Raw genomic sequence first — 23,477 nt, 5'->3', positions numbered from 1 at the left:
TCAATTGGGCTCTTTGTTTTTTTTGTTGAGTTTTGTAAGTTCTTTATAAATTGTGTTGTTTAAAAATAAACTGAGGACAGTTGATTTAATAATATTTATTGTTAGTTTTATTATATTGTGTGACTTACAATATCTCAAGATGTAATACTTTGTATACCTAGATTCTGTTATTAATAAACAATCCACTCATTTCTTAACTCTTAAAAATTTTTTTTTTAGTGATGATTTGTGTTTTTGAATCATAAGGGAATTTAGGCAGATGGTGGTTTTGTTTTTACCTATTCTATAGGTTTGAAGTTGAAAGAGATGTTAAAAGTAATTGCTTAAAAATAGTAAAAGGTAGGTCAGTTCAGGTCTTATTCCCCACCTGTAATAGTCATACATACCACCAAGCTATTCCTATGAAGAATAATAGTTACTTGGGAAAAGGAATGTCTCCATAAATTTGTATTGTGTGTGTGCATGTGTAATAAAGTCACAAAGTTCAGTTCCATCAGGTGGCAGATACACAGAAATAGTGCGCTTTTTTTGCAAAATTATTCTTAAACATATGTTATGTTTTATATAATTATGACAGATTTATTTCCTATTCTATCTCATGCCACAAATGTATTTAGAGAAATTGATCTTTTAAATGTTTTTAATTTTATATTTCTTCCTAGATGCTCACTCTACTCATGGAAGGTCCAACTTTAGAGATGAAAGATCTAGTAAAACGTATGAACGTTTACAGAAAAAATTAAAGGATCGCCAAGGAACACAAAAAGAGAAAATGAACAGTCCACCGTCATCACCCCAGAAATGCCCTTCTCCCATAAATGAACATAATGGACTTATAAAAGGGCAGAATGCTAGTGGGGTAAACACAGGATTAGCAAAGAACAAGTCAGGGAAAGGGAAAGGTGGTGTACAAATTGATACAGAGATAAAAGGTAACTATTTAAAATACTCAGCTATTGTTTTGGGAATTTTCATCAATATTTAACCTACAAAAAGTACATGGTAACCTTTAGTCATTTCGTCACGCTCAAAGTAAACTATAGATTACTAGCCTAACACTCCCTAAATGTAAGGAAATGTTTTAGAACCTAAATTGTTCTTAGACTACCTCTTTTTACAATTTGGAGGGAACTCAATTAGTAATTTTACCTATATCATAAAGTGTACTAACCAAGAGAAATTTTTATTTGTAGAAAAACTCCAGAGTTCATCCTGATTCTCTTTCTTCTCTTTCTGGGCCTTTAATAAGGCTATACTGGTTTTATCAAAACTCTTTCTTTTTCCAGCTTCTTTATGTAACTAGTTACATTGTTAATCAGTCTATTCATATACTTTATAGTAGGATAGAGTATTCTCCATTCAATTCTTCAAACGTTATTTTCTCTTAAAATCCCTATGTTTCCCTTATCTGTGACTTCTTCAATAGAACTCCAAGCAGTACTATTTTTTCTTTAAAATTTTCATTTCCCACCAATAAGTTTTATTGTTTTAGGGGCCACAAGGCTTATATATTAATGTTTACAAAAATATTCTTGCATATTTTTGAGACCTCCTGATCATTCTTCTTCAGCACTGATGTTTCAGAAGAGTTAAACTAAAGTTTCAGATGTATCTTTGGTGGCTGTAAATTACAGTCAAGTCAATTATATTTCTCTTTTGGGAATCACCACAATTAAGGCATTTCATGAAACAAATACTCAGTTAACATTAAGAAGTATGAGACTGACAAATGAGAACTTTGCAGACAATAAGGGTTTTGTACAGCTGAATAAAATATACTGTCTATAAGAAAAACTTGCTTGCTAGTTCATGTGCGCACGCGTGTGTGTGTATTACAGCTAGTAATCGTGCTTAAAATGGAAATAGAAACTGAAGCAGAAGAATCCTGGAGAGCCATAAGCTGCTGAATATCAACTAAGGAGTAAAAATTAGAAAATAAAAGTCTCAAATACTAACCTAGTTTCAGAAGACATTATTGTGGAGGGAGTATGTTGCGTTTGCACTCATTTTTTAATTTAAAAAATTTTTTTAGAAAAAGATGAAGAAACTAAAGCCTTGGAAGCACTTCTTTCCAACATTGTCAAACCGGTGGTAAGTATTTGATATATTTTCTTTACATTTATATTTAGTATACTCATATAGGATTTTGGTATTTTTCTACTCAGGTCTTACTTAAAACTTTTTCTATATGAGGAATATGGAATCAGTAATGGATCTATATGGATCTAACATAAGGACAGAAATGTTACCAGTTAGAGTGGATATTCAACCAAGAATCTATTTGTTAAACAAAGATTTAATACATACTACATGACATTTAAAAGCACTGGATCAGACAAAGGTCTCATAAGAGTGTGGATACAAGTAATTATCAAATTTTTAAAAACCCATGTATATGAGTTTTATATAAATATGTCCAATTGACTCCAGATGCAAAAACAGGTAAATAATACCAAATTGTAAAAGAAAGTTAATATTCCTCAATCTTTGTAAGTATAGATGTAATAGGAGAATTCAGAAAAAGGTATGGCAGCAAACCTGTATACGTACAAATTGCATATTTTTTAGATATCCTTCATAAAGGCTGTCATTCTAATGGAAAAAAATGCATCATACATGACTAAAGATTAACTTTAAGTAAGATTCTCATACAGTTGTATTTTTTAAATTCATTAAGGATTTAAAAGATTAAGGATTTAAAAGAATCCTTTAAAGGATTCTTCACTAGTAATCAAAAGAAGTATAAATTGAACTTTACTGAAACTGTGCAGTCCTTTCTCTCAATAAATAGCTAAACAAACAAAGATGTATTTGTAGCACTAACATTAACAAAAATAAAACAAAGAAATGCATAGCTAAATGGAATGTTTTTACTGACAGAATGATATAGCCACTTAAAAATACGATTTTGATTTGCAACAATGTTTTTGTAGGGGAAAGTGCTGGGGATAAAACTATTGGGTTGGCCAAAAAGTTTAGTTCTTTCCATAAAATAAAAGACACATTTTCATTTTCACCAGTAACTTCATTGGTGAAAGTTTAGTTCTTTCTGTAAAATAAAATAAATAATTTTATTTATTTTCTTTATTCTGTAAAATAAAATAAATAACTTCATTGGTAAAAGACACATTTTTTGTGTGTGATTTAATGGTAATGATTTATTCATTTCACCTGCAAACATAGGGCTTCTCCCCAGAATGTGTCCCCTGGTGTCTGAGGAGATGTGACCGCTGTGTAAAGCCTCGCCCACACTCCCTGCAAACATAGGGCTTCTCCCCTGAGTGTGTCCTCTGGTGTGTGATGAGATGTGACCGCTGTGTAAAGCCTCGCCCACACTCCCTGCAAACATAGGGCTTCTCCCCTGAGTGTGTCCTCTGGTGTGTAACGAGAACTGACTTCTGTATGAAGCCTCGTCCTCACTCCCTGCAGACATAGGGCTTCTCCCCTGAGTGTGTCCTCTGGTGTGTAACGAGAACTGACTTCTGTATGAAGCCTCGCCCGCACTCCCTGCAGACATAGGGCTTCTCCCCTGAGTGTAAAAGACACATTTTTATTTTCACCAATAACTTTACTGATCTGGATATTTTGAATATGTCAGCTATCTCCCATATTTCTCAGTTAATGTCTCAATTTGACTGCTATCAAGTTCAGCTGGTCTACCCAACTGTGCAACACCATCCAGCAATAAATCTCCAGCACAAAACTTCACAAACAACTTTTAACACAGTCAGTCAGTCATAGATAGCACTTTCTCCATGTACTGCACAAATCTTTTTTTTGCATTTTTACCTTTTTTATAATAATAATACATAATATGCTGAAAACATTGTGTATTTTCTTCCATCTTCAGTATTAAAATGGCTATACAAAAATTCACCAATTTTGACTTTTTTTTAATACACACTGATATGAAGCTGTCACAATACAATCTAAGAAAATTGTTTCAAATGAATTAAAGACAACTAAGCACTACTCAAGCCATCTTTTAGAAAAAAACAAATGAACTTTTTGGCCAGCCCAGTATTTAGACACTGTGATTACAGCCTCATGAAGGGAAAGCTTAAGAAAAAATTAGAATAAGACTAGAAGGAGAATCAAATATCACAGTAGTTATCAGACTATTAGTCTCTCTCTGCTTTTTAGAATAGTTTTAACTTCACTCCATTTTAAAAGCAGCCAGCAGGAGTGCCAGTGACTGATTGAATCTGGATATTTTATAATTAATATGGTAAAATATGTAAATAATACATAAATGTAGAGTAAAAATATATCTCTTTTTACCCGCTCCTCCAGTTTAATCACACTGAACAGTTTAGGATTCTGTCTAGTCCTGTTTCAGTTCATTTGTATGTGTCCAGCAAAATATAAATTTTTTCTTAAACCCTTATGAAAAGGGAGTTATACTGTACCATATTGCTCTATGGCAAGCTTTTTTCACTTACTGTGTAATGCCTTAGCAATCTTTCTATGTCATTACATTTTTCTTTGAAGAGCTACACAAATCATGACAACCAATAAAAATATACATTTGGCCGTTACTGTACACAATAAATAAACAAATATGCAAATTGTGTGTGGTCATAAAAAGTGCTATTACAGAAATAGGGCGATGTGATGAGTTACTGAGGAAAGAGGAGTTATTTAAATACAGCAATCAGGAAACCTTTTGCTGAGCCTCTGAAGAGCTAGAAAAGGCACAAAAGGTAGAAGGAATAGGAATGGGAGAGCAGGAATAATCATGACAAGTTTCTTAGAAAGAACCATTATCACTGGAGCATAGTAAAATGTAGTATAAGTTGGAAAGAAGTAGACAGTAGGACTTTTTCAGCCACCGTAAGGCCATTTATTAAACACTGATAAAACTACTTCTGGTTTCCAAAAGAAAAAGCTCTGCATCCCCCCGCCAAAAAGTCCTTGGTGAAATATTTTGTGCTAAGTTATCTAAAAATACTTTGCTATAATTTTTGTACAAGAAAAGATTAGAAAAGTTGTTGCTATTAACACTTCCACAAAGGGTGACTTTTTCATTTTACCCCATTTTAGTAAGACATTCACTAATTTAATAGGCTACTATGGTCCTATTTCTTCTGACCATAGTAAATAATAGATTTGGATGCTTCAGTTTTATTTTATTTCTGATTCCTTCTATACATGTAAATTAATGTAAACATATACAGAATTATTTCATAATAATAGCTAGTACAACTTTCCTAGTTTCAGAATCTGTCCAAAACACTTTGAGTGCATAAATGCATTACTTTCTGTCATTTCTGCAACAACCCTCAGAACTAGTTTCCCTGTTTTACAGAGTAGGAAAGAGTAGGTTTAATAAGTTGTATTGAAGCTGGGGTTGAAATTCAGGCATTATCCTTTGAAGTTTTATGTATATCCAAATGTATACCACTAGATTAATTTAAAAAGGAATTTGATAGCCTTAATAGAATTGTTTGAATGATAATGATATCTGATGCAGCATTTACACTATATAATATTAAAAGCATTTAATATTATAATATTAAAAGCATTTATTATTATAATATCAAAAGCATTTAATATTATTTATAGCAGCATTTACACTATATAATATTAAAAGTCTAATTTTTCAGGCACATAAAGCTTAAAACAATTTTTCAAAAGAATTTCTTGCTCAATATTATGAGGAAGAGGTAATTTAATAAAACAATAGCTCTGCGCCTTAAAACATAAAGTAATGCTTATGGCTTTGTTTTGCTTTGTTTTTAGGGTTTTTTATTTTTGTTTGTTTTACAGTTTGCGTAGCTATGCCTTTTTAATTAAATTTATATGAGCTGTGAAGTCTAGGTGAGGGTTTTTAATTGGTTTTGTGTGATTTTTGCATGCTGTAGTTCATTTAGAATACCAAATTTCAATATATTCATTCACCTGATTATTCTATAAATATGTGACAGAATGCCAGATACTGTGATAGAAGCTAGAGATAGAATAGAAAGCAAAGAGCAGGCATGGCCTTTGCCCTTAGAACTTAAGTTAGTGTGGAGTAACCATCAAGCAATACATGTAACAATTTTTCTGTGAAGTGTCAGGAAAAAAGTACAGTGCTATAAGAATATGTAATATAGGTGGACCTTGTCTCGGCATGTTAAAGCAGCTCCCTAGGGATGATTGAATTGAAATGTAAAGAAAAAGTAATGGTTGGGCACTGTGCACTGAACAGTGGGGAAGTGTGGGGACAGTATTGCAAACATTAACCCACATTTAAGAAGAACTGAAACATGGCAATTGAGGAACCAACCAAACATAAAAGAAGAGCTACTCAGTAATATGACACAAGTGTAGTGTGTAAGGGAGAATGTTGTGCTAGTCTCAGCCTTAACTTATACTTAGGGGTTGAGTGACCTGGGACAAGCCACTTAACCTTTTTGAATCTGTTTCTTTTTCCATAAAATCGAGTATAATGGTATTATATGTCTCACATTTGGGGGGATAAAAAGTGGTATCTTTTTTAAATTTATATTTATATATTCAGACAGTCCATGTCCTTTCCTTATTTTTCTCATGAGTTTCTCGTCTTTTTCTTATTTTAAGACACTTTATAAATTGAGGAAATGAACCCTTTCAAATCTTACAAGTGGGGTTTTTTCTTCATTCTTTCTTTTGACTGTATTTGTATATAGTGTTTACACTAATAGTTTTAATGGTCCAAGTGGTCTTTAAATTTTTTAACCCATCCGCCCATTCAGAACAAATCATATTTCATCTGCAAATGGACAGGTTTCTATTTGTGACTCATTGAAATAAGTAGATACAGATATATTTTATTTAGTCTTGAAACTCTATTAGATTTTTCACTGCTCATTGTGCACATTACAGTTTTTTTCATAGAGCTTTTAAATACTATGTTCTTGCAGGCCTCAGATATCCAGGCAAGGTCAGTAGTACTTACCTGGTCACCTCCCTCCAGCTTCATTAATGGTGAAAAAGATGAGACTATTGTACCAGAGCTCTATGGTTATGAAATTCTCGTCTCAAGTACTGGAAAAGATGGGAAATATAAAAGTGTGTATGTGTAGGTATTTGTTATGTTTTACTCCTTCTCATTATTAAGTTAATGGTTTGTCATAAAAAGCTTAATACTGATTTTATTCTTTCTTTATGCTTTTATTTTGAACCTATAATTGACCAGTGACAGTGATTTCAATGTAAATGGTCCAAATGCCAGCTGTAACACATTTCTGTCTACATACTCTTGGAGTAATTGCTTTCATTGGCCACATTCAGCTTTTATGTTTCAGTAGGCCCCCTAACAGATATTTTGCTATTCACATATTCCCGAGGCATAAATATAAATCGTATTATGTAGAAACCAGGACTAAAAATGGAGAACTCTTAAACTATTAGCTTGTGAAATACGGTATTGCCCCTCCAAAGAACTGGAATTAATTCTTACAGGTAAAAGCTCATATCCTATTGTAAAATAAATTTAGTACCATTATTCCTTATTTGTCTGTTGGTTTGTTAATAATCATATTTTGAAAACCTATCATAGTTCTCTTTCCATGGTTCAAAATGTGTTTATTATATGCCAAGTAGCCTTAGAAAGAGTCTGTGGCTAAAGTTGTGACATTTATGATTGGTATTCATAAAATAAATTAGTTTGCTGTCCTTATATAGACATTGCTTATTCTAATTTAAAAAATAAAGAGTGAAGTTGATTATTAGTTACAATGTGAGAACCAGGAAGATTGTAAATGAGGGTGCTTAGTCATTCAAATGATCATAATTAACACAGAACACTGGATACATCAACCTTCTTCCTACTTTTTTTTCAAAAAAAAAAATCGCAAGTATAGGGAAGAAAGGAAAGTAAAACTACCCCAGTGACTGTCATCTAGTAACATAAGGTTATAAAAAGGTCCTGTCGCCTTATCTCTATTGAGACTTCCTTGTGTTTATTCTGTTCATTTTTTTAAAAGAGAAAAACCTACCTAAGGGGTAAATCTGGGATGAAGGACATCAACATAATGGGGGGGGCGGTGTGTTAATGGTCGATTCTAATTAGCTATGGTTGCATGTTAAAAGGGTTTATCTCCATCTGCCACCTGACCAGAGAGCATGAGACAGACTAGTCACTTCCTTTACTCTACACTAATTAAGGTCTCTCTGAGGATGCTGCTACAACTGCCCAATTGATTAAAGTGTATTTTCACCAATGGTACATGTTTTCTTGCTCATAATATTTACTGGCTTTGATTTGAGAAACAGGGTAGCTGGTAATCTGGGAGGGCAGTGAGAGGGGATTGCAGACGTCCATAAAGTGGAGAGGAGAGAAACTTGGATGAAGGAAATGGAAGAGAGAACAGTGATTATTAAAAAAAGAAGTAGAAAAAGGCTGGTTTGCTACCTGCATACCAATTGTATGAAATGAGTATTTTAAGAAGATGAGCCCTGTTGTATTTTAAAACATAATAGTGTCTATGGGAAATGCTTTACTTTAAATTATGGTTACTGTTTTTTCTTATCTGTTCATTAAACTAACATTTGAAATAGTTCCATGTTATATTCTAATAACACGCAAGAGTTTGGCTGACTTCTTGTAAAAATTTAGTAGTTTTGATTTCAGTATTAATGTGTTATTTTGCATTTTAAATATGTGGGAAATGGATTTTTAAATAATATAAAATGGTTCTTGATTTGCTTACCATACCTATTTGTTTTAAAATGGTATGCAGGTGATACTTAAGTTTGCCACATATTAACAGAATTTGAATATGGCCCCAGTTTGTAAAGTAAGAAACAATATAATTTCATAACCTACCTATGAGGCACATGATGCATATCCTCCAGAAATGCTTTATTTATCAGGCAGTGAAATACTATCTTTTTCCCCCAACCCAGAGGAGAAGAAGCAGGTGTCACTTTAAATGATCTCAAACCAGCCACAGAATACCATGCAAAGTAAGGAATTCCTACGTGTTGCTTTTCTATGATATACCATAAGTAGTTTTATTTTTAATCTTTTCTTAAATCTAGAATGCAATTTAATTATTAACTTTGTATTAAAAACATGAAGTTGGGTTCTTCTTTCGGTACAATTATCAACACTTTTTCAAACAAAGTAAAACATTTTAACTCAGATGCTACAGTTAATGGTTGATTAGCCTGTTTGTAGGACCTAGAGAGTGGAATGAAAATATAGCTAATATGTACAATATGTCTACAATATCCAATTTAGTGCTAGAAAATGGTCCCAGCTTTTGAAATTTTTACAAATTAGAATCATAAATAACATTTGGCTTATACTTACATATTTTTGCTCCATTTTGTTTTGGAAAGGGTTTGAGATAATAAAGCTGATAAAATTTTATGGTTAATTGCGAATAACTTAGGTACTGTTTTATTGTGTGTTGTAATGCATTGTAAATTCCGTTTACTGAGGTTTTATAGACTCTAGGGACTTCTCTGGTTGGTACTGAGTGTAGTGCATTTAGTTAGTCACCTTCGTTTTTAATAGAACATTTGTGGTTAGTATTATTTCTATTAACGTATTAAATAAATTTTCAATTATACTTCCTATAGATGAACCCTAGTGTATTATTCAAAATAGCATTTTTCAAATTGTGGATTGCAACCATTATTGGATTGTGTAATTAATTTTGTAGGTTATATTCAGCATTTTTAAAAATTAAATATCAAATGGAATAGAAATGGAGTATATTACTCTAGTTAATGATATTTTTTCAGCATACTTGCTACACACATGTACGCATGCAGTACTGTTTGTGTGCTTGTATGTAAATATATAATGCACAGATACAGTTATATCACAATTTAAAATGTATTGTTTACTTTTGGTTGAAGTAAAAAAAAGATGAACACCACTGGTCTGTCCTTTTTTTCTTTTTAAGGGCCACACTTCTAATATGCATATTTTCTTAATAGAACATTTAGAGAGTAACTAACTAACTTGAAAGTACTTAAAGGTGATTCTGTAAAAGGGCCATATACAATGATTCTACAGGATAAAACTATTTATTTTATCATCATAGAGTCCAGGCAGAATACAATTCTGTAAAGGGAACCGCTTCAAAAACTGAAAGCTTTACCACCTTGAGCTGTGAACCTGACATACCTAATCCACCAAGGATAGCCAATCGGACCAAAAATTCACTCACTTTGCAATGGAAGGTAAGGATAGTCTCTGTAGTATTTCCAACTGGACATGGATTTCCTTCCGCCCACCCCAGTAGAATTAAATTTCAGTTAGTTTGGGAGACAAAAAAGTGCTTTAAGTTAACTTTCTCTTGCTCTTTACATATCTGAAAGCATTTGTTTCTTGGATCTTAAAATAATGCTCTTACTGGTTTTCCCTACCTTATGTAAATATAGGAGAAATGATTGATTTATAATTAATACTTCATATTATACTGGACATGTGATAACTTTTGAGTGTCACAACAGTAATTCTCAAGTTCACTACTCCTTTTTAAAATATTTTGTAATGACACATTTTTATCCTGAATTTTATCATAAATGGGGTTGATAATAAGTAGGCTCATAGCTTTAAAGATATCAGTATGAAAAATTAAAATATCAATATGATACCTTAAAGGAGGAGTAAAATTATTTTCAGTAGAATAATGTGTGTGTCAATATGTGAATGTTTGGACCTACCTACACAAGATACAGTAAAGTGAATAGACACTGTAGGTAGAATTGGTAATTCAAACACCACAGAAAAAAACATTGTCATGGGTGACATGATTTTCTGACATAATATATAGGTCTTAGTAAATTTATAAGCAAAAGTACAGTTTTTCCCAAATTGCATAGTAATTGAATTTGGAGAAAATTGATAACTATTAAAACTCTACAAAAAATACCTTGTGAAATGGATTAGGTTCATCCATAATTATAAACAGGTATTTCATCTACTTAGATGTACACTAAGATAACAAAAAGTCCATGCTAGAGGGAGAGTACAGTTACGGTATTGATTGTCCTATACTCTCTGCAGGACTGTTAGCATCTTGATTCCTACCCTCTACTCATCAGCTCCTCCACCCCTGCCATTATTGTGATGATCAGAAACACCTCCCACAAAATTTCAAAACATTCCTTGAAAGGGAGAAGAACCACTGCTGTTAGCAACCATTGGTTTGCAATGAGAAAAGAATGGCTTATCTTGATTTATTCATCTCATTTTATCTCGAGAATAAAACTATGCACTAGCTTTCTTTGCAAAAGCTTTTGAATATTTGGAGCTGCTAGTTTAGAGTTCATTAGTTCCCAGTTCTTTTGAGGATATTAGATGATGTGGGTAGTTAAAAACAACTTTTAGCACATGTAAATCAAACAAGTATGTACATATTGACAAAATGATTACTTTTATTTCATATCAGAGAAGCATTTTACTTATAAATATGCTATGGTCCTTTGCTTTGGTAGGGCAGTGGGATAGCCACCCAGTGCCCTTCAAACTGGTTGGGATTTTTCTCTTCCTTTTCCTAAAAATTATTTTTTGGGTATTTTTTCCATTACCATTTAGTCCCATGACACCCACCCTTCCTGAGCAATTATCACACTGTTTTCTATGTCTCTTTTTACCTTTTTGTTTAGTCCCTCTAACCTCCAACACCAGCCAGCTATTATCCTGCTCTCCATCCATGAGTGTGTCCCCATAGTCCTTGTTAGTTCAGCTTGTTCATTAGATTCCACATGTGAGTGAAATCATGTGGTATTTGTCTTTCTCTAACTGGCTTACTTCACTTAGCATAATTTTCTCCAGGTCCATCCATACTGAGGCAAAAGGTAAAACTAACTTCTTTTTTACAGTCTAGTAGTATTCCATTGTATAAATGTTCCATAGTTGTTTCAGCCACTAATCTATTCCTGGATACTTGGGCCACTTCCCTATCTTGGCAATTATAAATAATGCTGCAGTGAACATAGTGGTGCTTATGTACTTTCAAATGAGTGTTTTGAGTTCCTTTGGGTATATTCCCAGAACTGGGATCGCTAGGTCAAAAGGTAGATCCATTTTTAATTTTTTGAGGTATCTCCATACTGTTTTCTACAGTGGCTGCACCAATCTGCGTTCTCACCAACAGTGTATGGAGGTTCCCTTTTTTCCATGTGCTAACCAACACTTGTTGTTTGTTCATCTGTTGATGATAGCCATTCTGACAGGTGTGAGATGGTATCTCATTGTGGTTTTAATTTGCATTTCTCTGATGATTAGTGACGCTGAGTGTATTTTCATATGTCTATTGGCCATCTGTACGTCCTCTTTGGAGAAGTATATATTCTGGTCCTTTGCCCATTTTTTAATTGAGTTGTTTGGGGTTTTTTTTGGTTTTTGTTTTATTTTTTTGCAGGGGGATGGGGTTGGTATTGAGTCTCGTAAGTACTTTGAAATTTTGGATACTAACCCCTTATCCAATGTATCAGCAAATATGTTCTCTCATTCTGTGTGTTGTCTTTTTATTTTGTTAATGATTTCCTTTGGTATGCAAAAACTTTTTAGTTTGATAAGTCCCATTTGTTCATTTTTTCTGTTGTTTCCCTTGCCTGGGGAAATATATCCAATAAACTGTTGCTACAAGCAATGTCTAAGATATTACTGCTTATGTTTTATTCTAGAATATTTATGGTTAGAGTCTAACCATAAATCATGGTTAGACTCATTAATCATGAGTCTTTGATTCATTTTGAATTTATTTTTGTGTGTGGTGTAATAAGGTGGTCTAATTTCATTTTTCTATACATATCTGTCCAATATTCCCAACAACATTTATTTATTCAACTATCTTTATGCCATTGTATGTGCTTGCTTCCTCTGTCAAATATTTGATAACTCTAAAGATAGAGATTAATTTCTGTTCCATTGATCTATGTGTCTGTTTTTCCAGTACCATGCTTTTTTGAATACTGTGGCCTCGTACTATAGTTTGATATTAGGTAGTGTGATTCCTGCAGCATTGTTCTTTCTTGGGATCGCAGCTTCTATGCAGGACCTATTGTAGTTCCATATAAATCTTTGAAATATCTGTTCTAGTGGTGTGAAATGCGTCTTTGGAATCTTAATAGGAATTACATTAAATTTATTTATTTTCTTTCTTTAATTATATTGTTGTTCAAATACAGTTGTCCTCATTTTCCCCCCATTACCCTCCTCTGCCCTACCTATCACCACCTCCCACATTCAGTACCCCCCCCCAGCTGTCTTAGTTCATGGATCCTTTATACATGTACCTTGTCAACCCTTCCCCTTCTTTCCCCTGTATCCCCCTCCCCCCTAGTTACTTTCAGTTTGTTGCTTATTTCCGTGTCTCTGATTCTATTTTGCCCACTTGTTTCTTTTGTCAGTTAGTGTCCACTTAGAGGTGAGATCATACGGTATTTGTCTTTCACCACCTGGCTTATTTCACTTAGCATGATGCTCTCCAGTTCCATCCATTCTGTTGCAAAGGGTAGGAGCTCTTTTCTTTCTGCTGCATAGTATTCCATGGTGTAAATGTACCACAGTTATTTGATCCACTCATTTACTCATGGGCACTTAGGCTATTTCCAGCACTTGGCTATTGTAAATTGTGCTGCTATAAACATTGGGTAGCATAGCATCTTTTGAATAAGTGTTCCAGGATTCTTAGGGTAGAATGCCAGCAGTGGAATTGCCAGGTCAAAAGGCAATTCCATTTTTAGTTTTTTCAGGGAGTTCCATACTATTGTCCACAGTGACTGCACCAGTCCGCATGCCTACCAACACTGTACTAGGATTCCCTTTTCTTCAAAATCTTGCCCGCACTCCCTAAGTGTTTGTTGATTTGTTTATGATGGCCATTCCAACCGATATATCTCCCTGGGGTTTTAATTTGCATCTCTCTAATGGCTAATGATGTTCAGCATTCTTTCATGTCTCTGATCCCTTTGTGTGTTCTCCTTGGAGAAGTGTCTGTTCAGGTCCTTTGTCCATTTTTTAATTGGATTCTTGCCAAGGATGCAAGGACAGTACAATATTTGCAAATCAATAAATGTAATACATCACAAACAAAAGAGAAAAAATCACATGATCATATCAGTAGATGCAGAAAAAGCATCTGATATGGTACAGCACACATTTATGATAAAAACTCTCAGCAACATGCAAGTAGAGGGAGCATACCTCAATAAAATAAAGGCTGTATAAAGAAACTTACAGCCAACATTATGCTCAACAAGCAAAAATTAAAAGCTTTCCCACTAAGATCAGTAACAAGACAAAGGTATCCACTATCACTAATTCTATTTAACACAGTAGTAGAAATCCTGGTCATAGCAGTCACATAAGAAAAAGAAATAAAAGGCATCCAAATTGGAACAGATGAACTAGAATTGTCATTGTTTGCAGATGACATGATAGCGTACATAGAAAACCCTATAGACTCCACCAAAAAAACTGTTCAACCTAATAAATAAATTTGGCAAAACCGAAGGATACAAACTCAATATTCTGAAATATAAGGCATTTTTACACCAACAATGAAATATCAGAAATAGAGGTCTGGGGGGAAATTTCATTTGATAGCGCAACAAGAAAGATAAAGTACCTAGGAATAAACCCAAACAAAGAGGTAAAAGACCTGTACTCAGAAAACTACACAACACTAAGGAAAGAAATTAAGACACAAACAAATGGAAGTATATACTGTGTTCATAGATTGGAAGAATTAAGATCATCAAAATGTCCATACTACCCAAACCAATTTATAGATTCAACACAATCCCTATTAAAATACCAATGACATATTTCACAGATATAGAACAAACATTTCAAAAATTTATATGGAACCATAAATGACTCTGAACAATTTTGAGAAAACAAAGTAGGAGGGATTGTACTAACTGATATCAAACTGTATTACAAGGTCACGGTAATCAAAACAGTCTGGTACTAGCATAAGAACAGACACATAGATCAGTCAAACAGAATAGAGAGCCCAGAAATAAACCTATGTCTGTGGTCAATTACGATTTGCCTAAGGGAACACCAGCATAAAATGGAGTAAAAGTAGCCTCATCAACAAATGGCGTTGGAAGATCTGGACAGCTACATGCAAAAAAATGAAACTTGACCACCAGCTTACACCATACAGGAAAATAGACTCTAGATGGATAAAAGACTTAAATATAAGTCATGAAACCAGAAAAGTTCTTTGGGAGAACATAGGCAGGATAATCTCAGATATTCCACGCAGTAATATTTCACCAATATGTCCCCTAGAGCAAGAGACAATAAAGGAAAGAATAAACAAATGGGACTTCATCAAAATAAAAAGCTTCTTCTACATGGCTAAAGAAAACATCAGCAAAAAGTAAAGGGAACCAACAATATGGGAAAACATTTGCCAGTGATACCTGGGACAAGAGTTTGAGCTCCAAAATATGTAAAGAACTCGCATGACTCTACATCATGAAGGAATTGCATTGAATTTATAGATTGCTTTGGGTAGTATGAATATTTTAATAATGTTAATTCCTCCTGTACATGAATACGGTATGTGCTTCCACTTAACTAGTACCCTGTTCAGTGTCTTTCTCCATGTCTTAACAATTTTCCAAGTACTAGTGTTTTACATCTTGGATTAGGTTTATTCCTAGATATTCTCTTTGTAGCAGTTGTGAATGAGATTGTTTTCTTAATTTTCCTTTCTGTGAGTTCATTATTGGCATATAAAAGTACAGCTGATTTCTGGACATTAATTATGTGTCCAGCTATATTGCTGAATTTATTTATCAGTTGTTCGTTTTTTGGTGGAATCTTTGGAATTCTCAGTGTATAGTATCATGTTATCTGCAAGCAATAACGGTTGTACTTCTTCTTTTCCAATTTGGATGCCTTTTATTTCTTCTTCTTATCTGATCGCTGTGCCTAGTACTTGCAGCACTATGTTGACTAAGAGAGGGAAAAGGAGACATCCATGTCTTATTCTCAATCTTAAGAGGAACATGTGCAAGTTTTGCCCATGGAATTATGATGCTGGCAGTATATTTGTTATACATGGTCTTTATTATGTTTAGGTATGTTCCCTCTAATCCCAGTTTGCTGCGAATTTTTATCATAAATGGGTGCTGGGTTTCATCAAATGCTTTTTCTGCATCTGTTGATATGGTCATATGCTTGTTGTTGTTTTTTACTCCCATTCCAGCCCACCACCCCCGCAGTGCTCCTCACCTCCCTCCCATTTCCACCCCTCTTAGTTGTTGTCCATGTGTCCTTTATACTAGTTCCTGTAAATCCTTCCCCTTTTTCCCCTGAAATTCTCTCCCCTCTCCCCTCTCCCCTCTGATCACTGTCAGCCTGTTCTCTATTTCAGGGTCTTTGGTTTTATTTTGCTTACTTTTTGTTTTGTTGTTTAGCTTCCTGTTAAAGGTGAGATTATATGGTATTTGTCTTTCACTGCCTGGCGTATTTCACTCAGCATAATGCTTTCCAGTCCCATCCATGCTGTTGCAAAGTGTAGGAGCTATTTATAATTTGTGTCTATAAATAAAGTTTTATTGAAACATAGCCACACTCATTCATTTACATATTGACTCTACTTTAGCACTATAGCAGCAGAATGAGATAATCATGACAGAGACCATATGGCCAAAAACAAGCCTAAAATGTTTGCTATTTAGCCCATAATACAAGTTTGCTGACCCCTCTTCTAGTTTCCACTAGTGATCTATATGGCAGGAAGGAGTAGGGTGGACAACTCTTAGCCTACATTATCCATGATGTTATCTGTGGCTGTGAAAGCATTTCTTCCTGTATTTCTGCTGTGTAGCATTCCATTGTGTAAAGGTACCATTGTTTTTTGATCCATTCATTTACTGATGGGCACCTAGGTTGCTTCCAGCTCTTGGCTATTGTAAATTGTGCTGCTATGAACATTGGGGTGCATAGGTTATTTTGGATTGGTATTTTAGGGTTCTTAGGATATAATCCCAGCAGTGGAATTGCTGGGTCAAAATGCAGGTCCATTTTTGGTTTTCTGAGAAAATTCCATACTGTTTTCCACAGTGGCTGTACCAGTATGCAATCCCACCAACAGTGGATTAGGGTCCCGTCTTCTCCACAACCTCTCCAACACTTGTGGTTTGTTGCTTTGTTTACACTGGCCATTCTGAATGGTGTAAAGTGGTAGCTCATTGTGGTTTTAATTTGCATCTCTCTGATAGGTAGTGATATTGAGCATATTTTCATGTGTCTCTGGATCTTCTGTATGTCCTCCTTGGAGAAATTCCTTTGCCCACTGTTCTTTGTCTGTTCAGTTCCTTTGCCCACTTTTTAATTGGGTTGCTTGTCTTCTTAGAATGGAGTTGTGTACGTTCTTTGTATATTTTAGAGATTGAACCCTTGTCTGAGATATCGTTGGCAAATATGTTTTCCCATACAGTTGGTTGTCTTTTTATTTTAATACTGTTTGCTTTTGCTGTGAAGAAGCTTTTAATTTTGATGAGATCCCATTTGTTTATTCTTTCCTTTATGTCCCTTGCTCCAGGGGATGTATCCGTAAAAAATTTGCTGCGTGAAATATCTGAAATTTTCCTGCCAATGTTCTCCTCTAGGACTTTAATGGTGCCATGGCTTATATTTAAATCTTTTATCCACCTTGAATTTATTTTGGTATATAGTGTAAGTTGGTGCTTGAGTTTCATTTTTTTGCATGTAGCTGTCCAGTTCTCCCAACACCATTTGTTGAAAAGGCTATCTTTACTCCATTTTATGTTATTGCCCCCTTTGTCAAATATTAATTGACTATAGAGTTTTCGGTTTATTTCTGGGCTCTCTGTTCTATTCCATTGGTCTATATGCCTGTTTTTATGCCAGTACCAGGCTGTTTTGATTACAGTGGCCTTGTAATATGGTTTGACATCAGGTATTGTGATCCCTCCTACTTTGTTCTTCTTTCTCAAAATTGCAGCTACTATTCAGGGTCGTTTATGATTCTATAGAAGTTTTTCAAGTGTTTGTTCCATGTCTGTGAATTGTGTCATTGGTACTTTAATAGGTATTGCATTGAATCTATAGATTGCTTTGGGTAGTATGTACATTTTGATGATGTTAATTCTTCCAATTCATGAGCACGGTATATGTTTACATTTGTTTATGTCTTCCTTGATTTCTTAGTTCAATGTTGTGTAGTTTTCTGCATACAGGTCTTTTACGTCCTTGGTTAGATGTATTCCTAGGTATTTTATTTTTGTTTTTGCTCTATCAAATGGGATTTTTTTCATGATTTCTGCTTCTGCTGTTTCATTGTTGGTATACAAAAATGCCTTTGATTTCTGGATACTGACTTTGTATCCTGCTGTTTTGCCAAATTCACTTATTAGGTTGAGCATTTTTTGGGTGGAGTCTACAGGATTTTCCATGTACGCTATCATGCCATCTGGAAACAGTGGTAGTTTTGTTTCCTCCTTTCTGATTTGGATGCCTTTTATTTTCTTGTCTGATCACTTTGGCTAAAACTTCCAATACTATATTGAGTAGAAGTGGCAAAAGTGGGCAACGTTATCTTGTTCCTGATCTTAGTGGAAAAGATTTTAGTTTTTGGCCGTTGAGTATGATGTTCTCTTTAGGTCTTTCATATATGGTCTTTATTATATTGAGGAATGCTCCCTCTGGTCCCACTTTGCTGAGTGTTTTTATCATGAATCGGTGTTGTACCTTATCAAAAGCTTTTCCACATCTATTGATATGATCATGTGATTTTTGTCTGTGCTTTTGTTTATATGATGTATTACATTTACTGATTTGCGAAACACATTTACTGATTTGCGAATATTGAACCATCCTTGCATCCCTGGGATGAATCCCACTTGGCCATTTTTAATGTATTGTTGGATGCAGTTTGCCAATATTTTGTTGAGGATTTTATCATCTATATTCATCAGCGATATTGGCCTGAAGTTTTCTTTCTTTGTTGTATCTTTTTTTTAAATTTAATTCTTGTTCAAGTACAGTTTTCTGTCTTGTATTCCCATCCCTGCCCCCCCAGTGCTCCCCACCTGCCTCCCATTTCTGCCCCCCTCCTTAGTTATTTATACTTGTTCATGTGAGTCCTTCCCTTTTCCCCAGTGATTGTTGTACCTTTATCTGGTTTTGGAATTAGAATGATGCTGGCTTCATAAAAAGAGTTTGGGAGTCTTCCATCATTTTGGATTTTTTGGAATAGCCTGTGAAGAATGGGGTTAGCTCTTCCTTAAATGCTTTGTAGAATTCTCCTGTGAAACCATCTGGTCCAGGGCTTTTGTGCTTCGGGAGATTTTTGATTACTGCTTCAATTTCATCTGCTGTTACTTGCCTGTTCAGGTTTTGTGCTTCTTTTTCATTGAGTTTTGGAAGATTATATTTTTCTAGAAATGTGTCCATTTCACCTAGGTTTTCAAATTTCTTGACATACAGTTCTTCATAATAATTTGTTATAATCCCTTCTATTTCTGTGGTGTCAGTTGTAATCTCTCCTCCTTCATTTCTGATTGTGTTTATTTGGGTCCTCTCTCTTCTTTTCTTCATGAGCCTACTTAACGGATTGTCTATTTTGTTTATCTTTTCAAAACACCAACTCCTGGATTCATTGATCCTTAGAATTGTGCTTTTAGTCTCTACGTCATTTAATTCTGCTCTGACCTTGGTTATTTCCTTCCTTCTACTTGCTCTGGGCTGTCTTTGTTGTTGTTCCTCAAGTTCTCGTAGGCATAGGGTTAGGTTTTTGTTTGAAATGTTTTTATCGTTTTTAGGTAGGCCTGTGTTGCTATGAACTTGCCTCTCAGGACAGCCTTCACTGTGTCTCATAAGTTTTGGGTTGTTGTGAGTTCGTTTTCATTTGTTTCCAGACACTTTTTGATTTCTTCCCTAATTTTAGTCTTGACCCATTCGTTGTTTAATAGCATACCATTCAGTCTCCATGATGTTGGGTGTTTTGGGTTTTTTTCTTTGGGGTTGGTTTCTAATTTCAGTCCCTTGTGGTCAGAGAAAATGCTTGGTATGATTTCAAGTTTCTTGAATTTGTTGAGGCTCGTTTTGTGTCCTATCATGTGGTCTGTCTTTGAAAGTGTTCCATGCACATTTGAAAAGAATGTGTACTTAGCTTCTTTGGGATGAATGGCTCTATATATATTTCAGTTAAGACCATTTCATCTAGGGCATTGTTCAATTTCACAATGATATGGACGTATGGTTTTTATCCTTTATTTTGTTTATTTGATGGATCACTTTGTGAATGTTGTGCTGACCTTGCATTCCCAGAATGTATCCCGCTTGATCTTGGTGGTATATGAGCTTGTTCATGCATTGCTATATTTGTTTTGCTAATATTTTGTTGGGGATTTAGCATCTAAGTTCATCAGGCTTATAGTTCTATAATTTGCATTCTTTGTACTGTCTTTATCTGATTTTGGAATAAGGATAGTGGTGGAGGATAACTCGTAAAATGAGTTTGTGCACCTTTCCTCCTCTTGAACTTTATAAAATAGTTTGAGGAGGAGAGGTGTTAGCTCGTCTCAGAATATTTGGTAAAATTCACCTTTGAAGGCATCCAGCCTAGGGCTTTTGTTTGTTGGGATTTTTAAAATTACTTCTTCAATTTTGCTAGTTGTTATCAGTCTATTCAGGTTTTCTGCTTCTTCCTGATTCAGTTTTGAAAGATTGTATGTTTGTAGAAATATATCCATTTCCCCCAGTTGTCCAATCTTGGCATATAGTTATTCATGGTACTTTCTCACTATTCTTGTTATTTCTCTGGTGTTGGTTATTATTTCTTCTCTTTCATTTCTGGTATTACTTATTTGGGTCCTCTCTCTTTTTTCTTGATGAGTCTGGTTAAAGATTTGTCGATCTTGTTTACTTTTCAAAGATCCAGCGCTTGAATTCATTGATCTTTGGTGTTGTTTTTTAGACTCTTCATTTATTTCTACTCTGATCTTTATTATTTCCTTTCTTCTACCTAGTTTGGGCTTTGTTTGTTGTTCTTTTTTAAGTTTCTTTATGTGTAAAGTCAAAATGTTCATTCAAGTGTTTACTTGTGTTTTGAGATAGGCCTGCCTGTACTGCTATGAATTTCCCTCTTAGGATTGCTTTCCTTGTGTCCCTCAGGTTTTTGGATTGTTGTATCCTCACATTCTCATTTGTTTCAAAGTGTCTCTTGATTTCTTTCTTGATCTTGTCATTGACCCATTCATTGTTTAATAGCATGTTATTTACCTTCCATGTCTTTGCATGTTTTCCAGTGTTCTTCTTGTGATTGATTTCTAGTTTCATAGCATTGTAGTCAGAGCAGATGCTTGACATATGATATCAGTCTTCTTAAATTTCTTGACTTGTTTGTTGTCTAATAGGTAGATTGCCCTAGAAAACATTTCATGTGCACTTGAAAAGTATGTATATTCAGCTTCTTTGGGGTGAACTTCTCTGAAGATATCAATTAAATCTGTTTAATCTACTGTCATCTTTTTGATTATCTGTGTTGAACATTAATCCATTGAAGTCAGTGCTGTGTTAAAATCCGCAACTATGACTGTGTTTTTATCAGTCTCTCTTTTTATATCCATGAATATTTGCTTCACATATTTAGGTGCTTCTGTGTTGGGTTCATAAATGTTTACTACAGTTATATCCTCTTGTCAGATTGTTCCCTTTATCGTATGTAGTGTCTCTCTTTGTCTCTTAGTACAGCCTTTGTTTTAAATCTGTTTTGTCAGATATAAGTAACGCTACCCCAACATTTTATCCTTTCCATTTCGTGAAATATTTTCCCCGTATTTTTATATTTAGTCTGTGTATCTTTTGATCTGAGATGGATCCCTTGGAGGCAGCATATATATGGGTCTCGTTTTCTTATTCGTTCAGCTACCTATGACTTTTGGTTAGAGCATTGTAGTCATTTACACATAAGGTGATTGTTGATAGATATGTATTTAGTGATACTTTATTTTTAGTCTATTTTCTTAGGGATTTTTTCTCTCGTTCTTTTTAAAGCAAGCCCTTTCATAGTTGTTGCAGTACTGGTTTGATGTTAACAAACTCCTTTCACTTTTTCTAGTCTGGGAAGCTCCTATTTCTCCTTTGATTTTAAATTATAACCTTGCTGGGTAAAGTAGCCTTGGTTGTGGGTCTTTGGTTTTCATCATCTTGAATATTTTGTGCCACTTCCTTTAGCTGAAATGTTTTGTTAAGAAATTAGATAACAGTCTAACTGGTGCTCCTTTGTATGTAACTATCTGCTTTTCTCATGACTTTTAGGATTCTCTCCTTGTCTTTGGTCCTTGTCATTTTAATTATGATTTGTCTCCATGTAGGCTTATTTGAGATCATCTGAGCTTCCTGGGCTTGTGTGACTTTTCTTTCACCAGAATAGGGATGTTTTTGGTAATTATTTCTTCGAATAGGCTTGAACCCTTGCTTGCTCTCTTCTCCTTCTAATATTCCCATGATGTAGATATTGTTCCACTTCCTATTGCCCAAAATGTTTCTTAAACTGTCCTCATTTTATTTAATTCCTTTTTCTTTTTTCTGCTCTGCCTAGGTGGTTTTGTTTTTTTTTTTTTACTTCCAAATCACTCTTTCAATTCTCTGCTTTATCTAACCTACTGTTTATTCCTTCCAGGGTATTATTTATTTCAGATTTTGCATTCTGTAATTCTGACTCATCCTTTTTCATGGTTTCTGTGTGTTTTTTCATGCTGTTGTGTATCCTTTTAATCATTACTCTAAACTTTCTGATAAATTCCTTGCCTCGATTTTATCTATTTCTTCTCGGGAACTCTCATTTTTTTTTCATTTGGGTTCTATTGCTCTGTCTTCTCATTTTGACTGCCTTTTTGTATTTGTTTCTGTGTGTTAGGTAGATGTGCTAAGATTCTGGTGTAGGCCTTTGTCAGATGCTGCTTATGACTGGCCCTGGTCAACTTTTTTTGAGCTATCAGTGATTTACATCATGTGACTCTGTCTGCTGTGCCTGTTGTGTGCACAAAAAAATCAGTCTGCACACCAAAGTTGGCTTTTATCAGCACTGGGCTTGTGGGAGGGTTGCCTGAAGTCTTGTAGCACCCAGAGATCCACCTTAGTTTGTTAAACTAATCAATGATATACACTCAAGTTGTAATCTGTTAAGCTCCACATGGTATAAGGCAAATACCACTTATAGAGAAGTGCTCTGCCTGAGATAAATGGCTTCCACAGAATGGGGAATGACTCAGCACAGGGATCCTGGCAGCTATTCCTTCACTTCTCTCCCCAGGGCCACCAACCCCAGATTCACCTCAGACATCTCTAGTCTGCTCTCCCTTGGCTGGAGCCCAGGGTAAGTGGCTACAAAAAAATATGTTGTGCTTTGGCCCTTGAAGAGGCTCTTCTTGAGTCTCCAGCACCTCTCCCTGGTAGACAGAAACCCTGCTCCTTTCACAGCTGGATGTTATCTGGGTTCCTTTCCAGCTCTGGTGCTATAGGCTAGGGAGTCCAGCTTGGGGTTTAG

At 34.7% G+C, this 23,477-nt stretch overlaps 1 protein-coding gene across 5 annotated transcripts in view; it reads left to right on the top strand.

The window, feature by feature from the left end:
• FNDC3A (fibronectin type III domain containing 3A) overlaps nucleotides 1–23,477 on the top strand; it is a 212,789-nt gene that overhangs the window by 154,210 nt on the left and 35,102 nt on the right. For all 5 annotated transcript variants that reach the window (XM_037037935.1, XM_037037922.1, XM_037037927.1 and 2 more), the window contains 5 exons: nucleotides 663–932; nucleotides 2,033–2,091; nucleotides 6,888–7,045; nucleotides 8,875–8,934; nucleotides 10,026–10,164. In XM_037037935.1, coding sequence (XP_036893830.1) covers nucleotides 663–932; nucleotides 2,033–2,091; nucleotides 6,888–7,045; nucleotides 8,875–8,934; nucleotides 10,026–10,164 — 686 coding nt within the window. The remainder of the gene's footprint in view (nucleotides 1–662; nucleotides 933–2,032; nucleotides 2,092–6,887; nucleotides 7,046–8,874; nucleotides 8,935–10,025; nucleotides 10,165–23,477) is intronic.

Source organism: Sturnira hondurensis, unplaced genomic scaffold (assembly GCF_014824575.4).
Source record: "Sturnira hondurensis isolate 20B ecotype Veracruz unplaced genomic scaffold, ASM1482457v3 Scaffold0001918, whole genome shotgun sequence".
Lineage (NCBI taxonomy): Eukaryota > Metazoa > Chordata > Mammalia > Chiroptera > Phyllostomidae > Sturnira > Sturnira hondurensis.
Note: the sequence above shows the minus strand (reverse complement) of the source record. Positions and strands in the feature narration are given on the sequence as shown.